The sequence below is a fragment of the Hemicordylus capensis genome, chromosome 1 (genome assembly GCF_027244095.1).
Source record: "Hemicordylus capensis ecotype Gifberg chromosome 1, rHemCap1.1.pri, whole genome shotgun sequence".
Classification (NCBI taxonomy): Eukaryota; Metazoa; Chordata; class Lepidosauria; order Squamata; family Cordylidae; genus Hemicordylus; species Hemicordylus capensis.
Window position 1 is genome coordinate 442,527,444 of NC_069657.1, and position 13,231 is coordinate 442,540,674.

The following is a 13,231-nucleotide window of genomic DNA, read 5'->3' on the forward strand; positions in this document are numbered from 1 at the left end:
TCTGGAATAATGTGCTCTGGACAGATGCATCAAAATTGAACTTTTCAGAGACAACCACAAACTGGTAACCTCCAGGCTTGACAATTGCAATGTGCTTTACGTGGGGCTGCCTGTGTACGTTGTTCGGAAACTTCAGTTAGTTCAAAATGTGGCAGCCAGACTGGTCTCTGGGGTAACCTGGAAAGACCATATTATGCCTGTTTTAAAACAGTTGCAATGGCTACTGATATGTTTCCAGGCAAAATACAAAGTGCTGGTTATTACCTTTAAAGCCCTGAACAGCTTGGGTCCAGGCTACCTTAGAGAGTGCCTTCTTCTGTATGATCCCCATCTCATGTTGAGGTCATCCGGAGAAGTCGGTTTCCAGTTACTGTCTGGTGGCGACTGGTGGCAACTCGGAGCCAGGCCTTCTCCTGGCCAATGGAATGCGCTCCTGGCAAATATCCATAATTTACGCTCATTGTTGGCCTTTAAGAGAGCCCTAAAAACTTACTTGTTTGGCCTGGCCTTCCAAGGTTTTTAAATTGTTTTTAAGTATTTCATTTGGTTTTAAATGGTTCTGAACTGTTTTAATATTGTTTTAAGCAGTGTGTTTTTAAAATGGTGTTTGTTTTTATGTTTTTTTAAAACTTTAGATGGGGTTTTGGACCCTTTGGATGGGGCACAGCCTTTGGATGGGGCAGTCTAGAAATGTAGTGGATAAATAAATAAATATAGATAAATAATAAATAAATCACAAACATTTTGTTTGGCAAAAACCAAACACTGCCTTCCAAATTAAGAACCCTATCCTGACTGTCAAGCATGGTGGTGGAGGCATCATGGTTTGGGGCTGCTTTGCTGTATCAGGACCTGGATGACTTGCCATCATTAATGGAACCATGAATTCAGCTGCATATCAGAAAATTCTAGAGGACAATGCCAGGCCTTCTGTCCAATGGATCATGCAGTAAGATGACGACTCTAAACATTCAAACAAATCTACCACAGAATGGATGAAGAAGAAAAGATTTCATGTTTTGAGGTGGCCAAGTCAAAGCCCCCACCCAAACCATACTGAAATGTTGTGGCAAGACCTGAAGCAAGCTGTTCATGCAAGGAAGCCTTCAAACATCACAGAGATGAAACAGTTTTGTGGGAAAGAATGGGTCAAGATTCTTCCCAGCCAATGTGAGAGACTGATCACCAGATACAGGAAATGTTTAGTTGCAGTTATTACTGCTCAAGGAGGTGCCACCAGTTACTGAATGAAGGGTTTACATACTTTTCCACACAAGGATATTTGTTGTTGAATCCTTTTTGCCTGGGTTACTTATTCAATAGGATTACCTTTCTCTCTTATCCGCTTAGGATCTAATCACGTTTTGAATAAGAATTGTGCTAAGACCATCCTTGGGGGTTCGCAAACTTTTTCTCAGCACTGTACAGTACAATGCCAAAGAGCTTACACTGCAACCCTCATAGGAAGTTGCCTTATATAGATTCAGACCATTGATCCATCCATCTCATTGTTGTTGACCCTGACTGGTAGAGGCTGTCCAGGATCAGGGGTCTTTTCCAGTCCTACCTGGAAGTGGCAGAGATTGGACTCGAGTCCTCCTTCATGCAAAGTATGTGCCCTGTCATTAAGCTACAGGCTTCCTCTTCTTCAGGCTAAAGTGTCCCGAGCAAAATTTTAAAGAGCCATTTGAGGAATCATCATCTTTATTGTTCTGGTCATTCGACCAGCAAAACAGAAAATACATAAAAGCAAACATGGTCAAATAAGTAATAAACTATTAAAACATAAAACAGTCAGTCCATTTCATAAAACAGAGGGCTCCATAAATTATAATAATCTAAAATTTTGTTCAATCCAACCCCATCTCTTGCTTTTCAGCATTTCTTATCCGAATCTTATTAGCCAGAAAACAAAACTTCTCCACGTTATAAGATACAACATCCCAAAGGTCTGTTAAAAGTTATTCCAAATTGAACTGCTCAGAACAACTGGGGTAATTTGAGGAATCGATCTTCACAATTAAAATGTTATGGCAGACATTCCTATCAGTAAGTTGAACACTGGCTCAGCCGTCAGTCTTTATTATCCTCTCAAGTACGAGAGGGATCCAAGAAGGTGGAGGGAGGTTAGTTATTGACCCCACAGGGAGGTAGCCAATCAACCAACGTGCACACCCAGCTTCAAAGTTACAGAGCCATCCCCCACCCCAAGCTCAGCAATTGAAGGGAATAAGTACACTTGTACAGAATACAAGGTTGCTTTCAGAACAGCTTGACTGCTCTAAAAATGTTACATCTGTCTTCATCCTTTATGGAGCCAAGGCATCTTTTCTGTTCATTTTCATTTGTAGAAAATTATGCATCATTGTTAAGTGCTCAATAGCTAGTTTTTAGTTTTTTCTTAAAACTGACTTCTTTGTCGTAACGTATCTTAATTTAACAGACAGAGAAATGGTTGAGTCTATCCTAATGCACTATTTCTTTATGATCAAGGGAAGCTATTGCAGGTCAATTCTGGTGCCAAAGAACAATTTTTTTTTGAAGCGCCAAGAGGAAAGAGGCATATAATAAGACCCACTGAGGTAGGAAGGAAACTGGCTGTTTCTTGAATGATTAAGAGTGTCACTAACTGAACTTGTGTGGTGGTGGTGGTGGTGGTGGTGATGATGATGATTAATCATTATTACTGAATATTTTATAAGTGAATTTGTATATATAATTATTATTCCTTGCTCTTCTTATTCCTTACTTTCTGGTAGAAAAAGAGGTGTCTGATGTATGGTATGCTATATTTGGTCTCCTGTCTCTCTTTGCCAGATGCAACTTGTGTCAGTCTGATTCTTTAAGCTATTTTATGCCTGAATCTCCCTCCCATAAGCCTAGCATGAGTGGAGGAAGTACTTTTCTTTTCATGGGATTAAGGCAACACCCCAGTAGATAAAATATTTTATCTCATGTATCTCAGAATAATAAAATCTGTCACATTAATATGGATATTTGAAGAATTGGTATTGTGTGCGGTCATCTTGACATCTTGAGTGACCAAGCACAAGCTCTTTGTGAAGAAATGCTAGTGCTGCTGGAGCATTCCACACTAACTCAGCACTGGTGCTCATGGGGTGGAGCCAAATTTTGCTAATCTCCCCTGACCCTGGAAGTAGCCTTTCAATACACAAATATGTCCTTGAGGGCTGTGCAACCCTCGGGGACATATTTTTCATGTTGCACAGGGTGCTTCCAGGCAAAGGGGAGATCAGCAAAATTCATCCCTTGCATGCGTTATTGCCGCTGCTGATATAGTGGAACACTTAAACAATGTGCATGCATTTCACAAAGTGCCTATGCTGCATTATTCAGGATACCAGCCACTGAGTTTGCTTTGTTGAAGGAGAACCTTTGGGTTTTAACTGCCCCCTCAACTTCCTGCAGTGGTATAAATTTTTTCTTTGGTGCGTGGAGCCCCTGATCTACATGGGTGTTTGTGTGCAACCCCATTGTAGACCTGGGAATTCCATATGTTGTATTTGCCTGCTCTTCTGTCAGTGGAAATAGTGATGCTTTTTATTTGACAGGGGTATTGGGACAATTAATTCTCTAGAGGATGTGACATGCACATAGATGTGACATGCTCATAGAGACAGTGGACAGAGAGAAATTGTTCTCCCTCTCTCACAACACTAGAACCATGAGCCATCCCATGAAAATGAAGGTTGGGAAATTTAGGACTGGCAAAAGGAAGTACCTTTTCACACAGCACATAATTAATCTATGGAATTCTATGCCACAGGATGTGGTGATGGCCACTAGCCTGGATGGCTTTAAATGGGGCTCAGACAAATTGATGGAGGTCAGGTCTATCAATGGCTACTAGTCTGGTGGCTGTGGGCCATCTCCAGCCTCAGAGGCACGATGCCTTTCAAGATCAGTTGCAGGGGAGCAACAGCAAGAGAGAGGGCATGCCCTCACCTCTTGTTTGTGGGCTTCCCAGAGGCATCTGGTGGGCCACTGAGTGAAACAGGATGCAGGACTAGATAGGCCTTGGGCCTGATCCATCAGGGCTGTTCTTATGTATAGTTTTTAATTTCTTAAATTTCTCCCCTCCTTTTCAGATTGAGAAGATCGGGTGGGATACCTGGACGTGTGTTCTTGGTCCTGCCTGTGAAGGAATTTGGCCAATGCACAGTGATGTCACAGTTATCAACGCAGCGTCTCTTACCAAAGATGGTACTCTTTTAGCTACAGGAGATGATTTTGGCTTTGTGAAGCTCTTCAAATATCCAGTAAAGGTAATGAATCATGTTGCTCAGTTCTTTAAGTCTCTTAAAGTTATTTTTCTAAAGTCTACTGGGAAATGGAAGAATTGTGTGTGAGAAGGGAAGATGGCAGATTTAAAAACACATTAATCCCCAGTTTTAAGATAACTTTTTACCACCTTTCTTGAATTACATTTCTTGAATTATACCTTTCTTTAGTTATATAAAGTCTAAACTAACACACAGTAGACCAGAAAGCTTGGAATTCCATCTTCATTTGAATTCCATAATTGGTGATGGGGACGTAGCTCAGTGGTAGAGCATCTGCTTTGCATGCAGAAGGTCCCAGGTTGACTCCCTGGCAGCATCTCCGGGAGATTTCCCAGTTGGCAAATTTACTTTGATGTTCCCCAAGAGTGGTGGGTGTGCATTCACACTGGGGGGATTTACCTCAAAAGTCCCTGCAAGGTATCAGGGAGCACTCCATACATGATTCAGGCTTTTCCCTGTGCACTGGAGCTTAGCCCAAATTATCCCCATACTCAAAAGTTCCACTTTCTACGGTGGCTTTTGGGGATACTTCGAAGTACCCCAACATTTCTTCTGAGATGTATGGAAGGGCCATATTGATAGAGCGGCAACTCTTTTCATTCTTTTTCCAATTTTGCTGGGTGATCTTGCCTAACACCAGCAAGACCACCGTCTTTGCCAAGTCAGTGGTCTTCCACAAGACCATCGGGGGTGGGTGATAAAATAAAAGAGAAATTAAAAAGGATCTGTACGCCCACCTCCGTGCTTCTCTGCCCGTCCAGCTGGCTTGGCTTACTCTCCCCGCCTCTTCTGCAGCTGCTTTCCAGCCAGGAGGGCAGGCAGGGAGGGATGGAGGGAGGCCTCCAGCTGGGTGATCTTGCAGAAGGCCCACTAAGAACAAGTTAAAAATTTGTTTTTTTTAATATAAATGTTTTTTTATTCATTGAAATGAAAATTTTTAGAAGCACACAACATGCATGTGCAGTGTAGGGTCGGGGAGGAGGCATGGCATCCCACCTACTCTAGAAAGTCATTGGCCAGAGAAAACCCCGGGAGCAGATGGTATGAACAGTCCACAGAAAAAATTCAAAAGGAGCGGAGGGGACACTGCATCAAAGCAGCCCTATGCGAACATCCCCAGAATCTATATATTTATTTCTCCTAGGTGTACCCGTTGCTAATCCCATGTGTGGCAGCTCTCGCAAGAGTTTGCAAGCAGCTGCTGGATAGGATTGGGAATGGGGGGAAATAGGGATGCTGGCCAGGCTGGCTGGCGGGAACAGGAGGTGGCGGTGGCAGGCTGGCCTGGCAGCCGGGAGGAGAAGGGCGGCGGCGGGCTGGCCTGGCCGGTGAAAGCAGGAGGCGGCAGCGGGGCGGCCCGATCGGCCAGATGGCAGGCTGGGCCGGCTGCCGGGAGGAGAAGGCAGCGGTGGGTCAGCCCGACCTGGCCAACAGGCACAGAAGGCAGCGGTCCAGGCTGCCTGCCAGGAGGAGAAGTCGGCAGCGGGCCAACCCGGGAGTTGGCGACCGCTACCGGGAGTGGGCAGGCTGGCGGGAGGAGGTGGTGGGCAGGCTTTCTGGCTGGTCTGCCAGCCAGAAACCGTGGGTTGGGGGCGAGAAGCAGGCAGGGGGAGAGGAAGCCGGCCGGCCCAAAGGGTAGAAGAAGCGGCCGGCTGGCCAGAAAGCCAGGCATGCCAGGGGAGGGGAGGAAAAAGTGATGGTGAGTGGGCCGGCCCGAGGCGCAGAAGCTCTGTGCCCAGCCCAGCTAGTTGTTATTTCAGATTCTATGCAACTAATTATCAGTTGTGTAATCCCAGGATTAAGCCTGCCATCTGGGAAGCCCCTGGTAGGGCTGGGAAAAGCTCCTGCCTGAAATCTTGGAGAGCTGCTGCTAGTCAGCATTGACAATATGAGCTAGATGGACCAATAGTCTGACTCAGTATAAGGCAGCTTCCTATTTATTAAAATCCAAGCAAAATGACTCATAAATACACAAAGATCCTAACATGCCTCACTTGACATACTTGATAATGATACCTGTTCTTGTTTGATAATGCTGTTAGTTTGTATTGTGAAAATACCAAAATAAAAATAATTTAAAAAAAAAAGAAATTAAGAGACAGAAATAACTGAACATGTGAATTATTGTTTGTGCTTCAGGGTCAGCATGCCAAGTTCAAGAAGTATGTAGGTCACAGTGCTCATGTCACCAATGTCCGGTGGTTGCATAACGATTCTGTGCTGCTGACGGTGGGTGGAGCAGATACAGCCCTGATGATCTGGACTAGAGAATTTGTGGGTACCCAAGAGAGCAAGTTGGTTGACAGTGAGGAGTCGGATACAGATGCAGAAGAGGACGGAGGTAAAGAGCTAACATCACTCAGATTTTGTTTCTTGTACATCTTAACTTGATGAAATCTGTCTACACAGAAGCAGGTGAGGCTGTTTGTGATATGAATTCATAGCCTGTCGATTCACTGTGACCCTTTTGTCACATAAGCTCTCAAACAACAACAACAAGAATTTTCATTGCTATTTCAACCGAAGAGTTCTCAAAGCAGTTTACACAGAAAAGGAAATGAGATGATTCTCAAGTTGAAAAGGAAACACAAAGTAGTCACTACAACCACCATTAGAGGAATGCTGAATTGGGACTGACTGACTGACTTATTTGATTTCTATACCGCTCTTCCTAAAGTGGCTCAGGACAGTTTACTAGGGATGTACATGGAACTGGCAGGGGCCGGTTCAAAGGCAGGGGTGGGACAACATTAAGGGCAGGGGTGGGTACACTTACCCCTCCCGCCGCTTCCCCCCTACCGGAGCTGGGTTTGTAAAGATTCCATTGGAGCAGCAGCATACCTCCCTGCCGCCCCGTTCCCTCCTTGGCCGGAAGTGGCTGGAAGTGCCGGGTGCGTGTGCGCATGCCAGGCGCGCACATACACACATTGCACTCCCTTGTGTGCGCACCCAACGTGCACACAAGCAAGCGTGACATGTAACATTTCAGACTTTAAATGAGGGGGTTCATATTTTTGAATGCTCCCCCATGTACGAAAGCTTTCTGCATATAGTGAACTAGCACATAAGGGAGAGGATTATGTTAAACTAGCTGGCCCGGGCACAGAGCATCTGCGCCTCTAGCTCTCCCTCATTCTCAGCCCTGCGTTTTCAGCCCTCCTCCAATTTTTTTCCCCTCTGGCCGACTGCTTTTTCCAGCCAGCTGCCCACCACTTTCTCTCCCCCCTGCCGCTGCTTTCTCTCCCCACCCGTTTGCTTGCCCACCTGTTTGCCTAATCTTCCCTGCCACCATCGCTTTCCTCTCCCACTCCTAGCAGCTCGCTCACAAACTCTTGCGAGAGCTGCCACACATGGCATTTGCCATGGGTATGTCTTAGAGAATTATAGATAGATAGATAGATAGATAGATAGATAGATAGATAGATAGATAGATAGATAGATAGATAGATAGATAGATGTTTCTGCCTGTGCTACTACCATAGATACTCTTCTTCTTGTGTGGCATGATTCAGAAATTTGGGCCACACCTAGAGTCTGAAATGGTACAGTGACCGTCCAGAATTCTGCCACTTCAGTTTGCCCCCTCACTCTGTGCAGTGAGTAGGTCTACTCTAAACAAGAGGCAGCAACAGATCAGTTAGCTGGCACTGGGTTATTAAGTGTGGTGGTGTTGTTGTTGTTAAGACTTTTTTAACCACGCACTCATGATAAAAACAAGAGGCTCCCTTATTTCATTACACAAGTCGCAACATTGGGTACAGATATTCTCTTTCTGGGGTTATTTGATTTCTAAACAATTCCATGCATATTTTTGACATACTTGCTTTTTTCATCAGGCATTTAATTGAACTGTTTTAACTGAGTTCTTGTCCTGTTGGTGTTCTGCTTGATCTGTGATGTAATTATATTTGTTGTGTTTTATTACTCTTGTTTAATTGCAAGCCACCTTGTAAGGTTGTTGGTCTAAAAGGTGGATTTTATGCTAAATCTTTTAAATAAATAATAGATGCTAGCTGGGCCGGGCGCAGAGCATCTGCACCTCTAATTTCCCCACCTGCCCGCTCGCCATTGCCAATTTCTTCCCCCGTTTGCTGCTGCTGCCACTTTCTTCACCCACCTGCCCTCCCGCTCACCACTGCCATTTCCTTGCCCCTCCTGCCGCTGCCATTGTCGTTTTCTTCCCCCACTGCCACCATTTTCTGTTTTCTCCCCACCCCCACCGCCATTGTCTTCCACCTGCCCCAGCTGCTACCGTTTTGTCCCCCCTGCCGCCTTTTTATTTTCCACCTTGCCTCCAGTGCCACCACTTTCCTCTTCCCCTGCCAGCAGCTTGCTCACGAACTCTTGCGAGAGCTATCACACATGGGATTAGTGATGGGTACGCCTAAGAGAAATAGATAGATAGATAGATAGATAGATAGATAGATAGATAGATAGATAGATAGTTACATGAATGCAGGTACCAGTTTCTGCACTGCATATTGCAAATACCTAAACAGGTGTCGCTTTCCATTTCACATCCATCTAAGGTTATGACAGTGATGTTGCCAGAGAAAAAGCGATTGACTACACCACTAAGATCTATGCAGTCAGCATCCGAGAGATGGAGGGCACCAAGCCACACCAGCAGCTGAAGGAGATGTCAGTGGAAGAAAGGTATGTCATGGGAGGCACTCATTTCCTTGTCATCTTGGTGCAATCCACAGATGCTATGGCATGCAAAGGGACAAAGGTCTTGGGGTTGTGCATCCGCAACAAAACCTATGTGGATAATCCATATCATGCTGCAAACTAGCTCATTTCCTCTTCACAGTTTGACATGCTTATTTCAAGGCAGGATATGCAGAATGCTAGATTCTTTAGAAAATTCTGTTTAAAAAAACCTGTACATTTTAAAAATGTATCTTTGCCCAGACTTTACATGTCATTGCAGATGTTGACGTGGGAATAATTTGCTGATATGCTTGCCTTTTTAATTCTAGAGCTCTCAGTTGTCTTTTGAGAACCCCAAATGGAAATATTTTTACGTAACACTTCATTTGTGAACCTCCAAAAGGTTTTTATTTTATTGTAGTTGTCTTTTGAGTTCATATATCTATGAATCTTAATTCTACCCTTTCTATGGATTATGATGAAATAATATATTCCAGCTACTACCAAGCAGCAATATTAATATGTAGGTGCAATAAAAGTGTGTCTAGTCAAAACCTTGAGAATGCTAATATATATTCTTTAAAAATAATCATAATCATAATCATAATCATAATAATACATTCTCTTCACGTTGTGATGGTATTTTAAATAGGTATTTTCACCACTCCATTAATTATATTGCCGATTTTCATTTTGTATCACTGCCAGCATTGTTTGACTTGGAATTAGTTCCCATTGCATTATCAGCTCAAAAGGATCAAGACGCCACTCCAGTGCTGCTGCTGCAGCCATTCTCCTGCCATCCCCACCTGCTGTGAAGCAGAGCCAGAATCCAGGTTGCTACAGCAGGCAAGGGATCTCGAAGGGGTGAGGGGAGAGAATGGACCACGGAAATATTGCATTTGAAGTGGTCTTACTGCCGCAGAGTTGGTAAAGCAATAGGTGCTATCTCCAGATCAAGAGCTGGCAATCCTGTCTCTTAGGCAATGTTCACATTAACTCACTAGTAGAAGTAAATCCACATACGATCATGCATCATGGGCTGTGGGTGCCCACCCCCATGATTGCATCCCATGTGATTTTAATAACAATATGAACTGAAGAGATCGTGTGGGTGAGGCAGGTCACATGTGAGGTCCCCACTTCCAGCTGGGAGCAGTGGCACTGATGTGGGGATGTTCACGGTCCTCCCTTACCCTTTGATTTCCAACTGTTGTACATTACTGCAGGGGTTCCTGACCTTGGGTCCTCAGATGCAATTGCAGCTGGGGAAGTTGGGAGTGGTAGTCCAACAACAACTGGGTACACAAGATTGGCAACCCCAGCATTAATGGAACAGTAAGGGACATAGCCACAATGGCACCTAAGCTGCTGAGCACCACCACCAAGTAGACTTTTTTTTGTGTTCCTGATCTGCTGCACCTCTGATGGTGGGAGACAGAGCAGGGCCTCCTTTGAAGCCTTAAGCACATGGGTCGGTTCATATGGGAGAAAGCGCTCTTTTCAATTATCTGGTCCTTTCGCATGAGGGGTGGATTTCAAGAAAGGCTTTGAGAACTGGCTCCTTTTCTAAGAAGCGTTTCACCTAGGCAGCAGGATCAGATCGATGACCTCCTCGTTTTCAACTGATATGGCACATTCCCCGTGTGAGGAATGCACTGTCTCAGAAATGAGCCTTTAGGATCCATGAATCCAAGCAGGACTGTCCCTAGGGGTTTTGCAGGACCCAGGGCAAATGGGGGCTGTGGGACCCCTTAACAGGAAGGTTCATCTGAAATGGCCCATGTGGGCCATTCAGTACTCAAATGTCCAGCCTGGCACCTCTCAGCAAAGAGGCAAGGCATCCTTGAGAGAAGGGGCTCTGGGACGTTGCTCCTGGACCACATCGCCCACAGCCACCCCGGCTTCCTGCCCCCTCTCCACTTCAACCCCCACCCTCCCCTCCACGACATCTGGCCCCATTTAACTTTTAAATGGTGCAGGATCCAGGGCAATTGCCCCCAATTTGCCTTACCCACAGGATGGTCCTGGATGCAAATTTTCAGGCTGAAGTAGTTTGTAGATGGCAGCTTTTCTCATATCACTCCTTTGATCTTCAGCTTTTCTGAGAGAGTTTAAAAGGGGGATAGGATATTATCTGGTGCACAACCAGTTTCTGAGCACTGTTGGACAGGTAGCATCCAACACTGATTTGCATTTGAATAGTGAGGAATACAAGAGAAGATGGCTGAAAAGGACAGCAGGAGGGACATTCTGGGTCCAGAAAGCAGCACGTCAAAATAGAGAGCTACTGTACATTCACCAGGACATTCTGGCAGCTTTTTGCTGCTTCAGTGCCATTAAGCAAGCCGCTCTCTGTAAGCCCCTTTGCATGATTAAGCTGGACTTAGAGTTGTTTTGCTTAGCTGCAACATCACCAAGCAGCTGTAGCATGCTCATGAATCTATCCTGCAGAATTTTTCAAAACCATTCCACTGTATCACATTGTTGGTCATGTAGTGGTTCAGTTTCCCTTGCTCCTTGCATATAGGCCAGATGCCGTTTCCTTGGCCTTCCCTTTGCTTCGGTGCCTTCCCTGTTTGCTGCTAGCAAAAGAAAGAAAGAGACAGCATTAAAATTGCTGTGGCTGCTCGCCATGGGAGAGCGATCAGCTAGCTCAGAAGGCCCCCTGGAGGTTTTACAGACAGGGCTCCCCTCCCCCCCCATCCACTCCTGATTGGAGTGTGCCAGTCCACATATTCGCTGGATTTAACCCTACCTCCCTGCAACCAGGACAGACAGGGCTTTGTTTTTCTCCGAAGGGAGCCTGTGAATTCTGGCTCTGCCTGAGTTATGTCCGGAGTAAAAAAAATCCTTTATTTCCAGCAGCTTTTGAAAACAACTCCCGGGGTGGGGTCTGCTTTCTCCGAAGATATTGATGAAGGTGCTGATGGCTATGCGAAGGAGGTGCTGATGGCTATGTGAATGATCCATCTAATCCCTCGAATTAAAATGCCTGCTCTTTCCCAAGGCATAGAGATGTGTGAAAAACCTCCTGGTGTAGCAAAGGCATTCTGCTGGTGATAGCATGCTGCTGCTCCCTGGGAACAGCATGGCACCTGGCCCATAGCTATGGCTTCCCCTCCCACTTAAAATACATTCCCACCTCGTGATGTGGTTCTTCTGGTGTTCACAACCTCGTCTTCTGGTCTGTTCTGCAAGGCAGATCCATTTGCACCTCACAGTGTTCAGACTGTGTGTAGCCCTATCTTGAATCCCTTCACTGGTTTCCCATGCCATTTTGCGTCCAGCAGAAATTCCTTGTCCTTACGAAGGGAGCTCTCCACGGACTTGCCCTCACTTTGGTTTTCTGCCTCGCTGCCCACAACTTTTGTTCCTCCAGTTTTGCCACCCTCAGTCACTTAAGTTTCTTGCTCTCTTGAGTAGCTCTGACTCTTCTGCCTTCCTTCCCCCGTATGCTCAGAGGCATATCTAGGGAAAATAGCGCCTAGGGCAAACACTGAAATTGCGCCCCCTGTCCAAGCATCTGACACCCATCTTTCAGATAACTCTACCATAATATCAGCTCAAATATACAAGTCAAGCTCGTTAATCTTTTAATATTTCAAAAACTATTTAGCAGTGGACTTAGCCAGACCAAAAAATGCTGGAAAACTACAAATTTCAGTATGCTGGGGCTCATGAAATACCCAAATACTATGTGGAGATGTACTTGGAAAACTAAACAGAAGTGCCTGTCTAATTCTCTACTATGCATTGTAGCATCACCATTACATAAGTTTTAAAAATCAGTGGAGAATTTGACTTTTCCCAGATACTCTGTAAATAATTAAAGGATATGCAGAGTAAACTGTGTCACTGCTTGGAATATATTCTAGTCTTTCAGAAAGACAGTTAAAACGAGAGAAAGAGAGCAAGATACTCCCAGTGGGCCTTAATATTAAGGGTTTCACACTGATTCAAAGACAAACTCACCATTACTGTAATAACCATATTAGCAAGACATCACATTTAACTCACTTATCACAAGAAGCAAAGTAAGAGCAAATGAATACAATCCTAGCTCTTAAGCGTCAGCTCAGTATTCACAAGCCCTGATTCTCTGTACATAGTGCCAATCTGAATATGTGTACAGTGTCTTATATTATATTTTTATTATTATTATTTTTACCCATAGCCCCTTTGGGGGGCTTCCTAAAGGCTGGGGTTTTTTTTTTGAAAAGATTCCCCCTCACCCCGCTGGCCTCTAGGGCCTCGCAGGGACCATTTGAGCA

General features: G+C 44.9%; 1 protein-coding gene across 13 annotated transcripts in view; it reads left to right on the plus strand.

Annotated features, from left to right (window-relative positions):
* The window catches only part of EML6 (EMAP like 6), a 268,042-nt gene that overhangs the window by 199,483 nt on the left and 55,328 nt on the right, over positions 1-13,231 (plus strand). For all 13 annotated transcript variants that reach the window (XR_008306182.1, XR_008306181.1, XM_053245913.1 and 10 more), the window contains 4 exons: positions 2,494-2,582; positions 4,110-4,286; positions 6,444-6,645; positions 8,834-8,960. Coding sequence is in view for 11 of the 13 variants with exons in the window: in XM_053245913.1 (XP_053101888.1) it covers positions 2,494-2,582; positions 4,110-4,286; positions 6,444-6,645; positions 8,834-8,960 (595 nt within the window). In the remaining 2 variants the exon portion in view is untranslated. The remainder of the gene's footprint in view (positions 1-2,493; positions 2,583-4,109; positions 4,287-6,443; positions 6,646-8,833; positions 8,961-13,231) is intronic.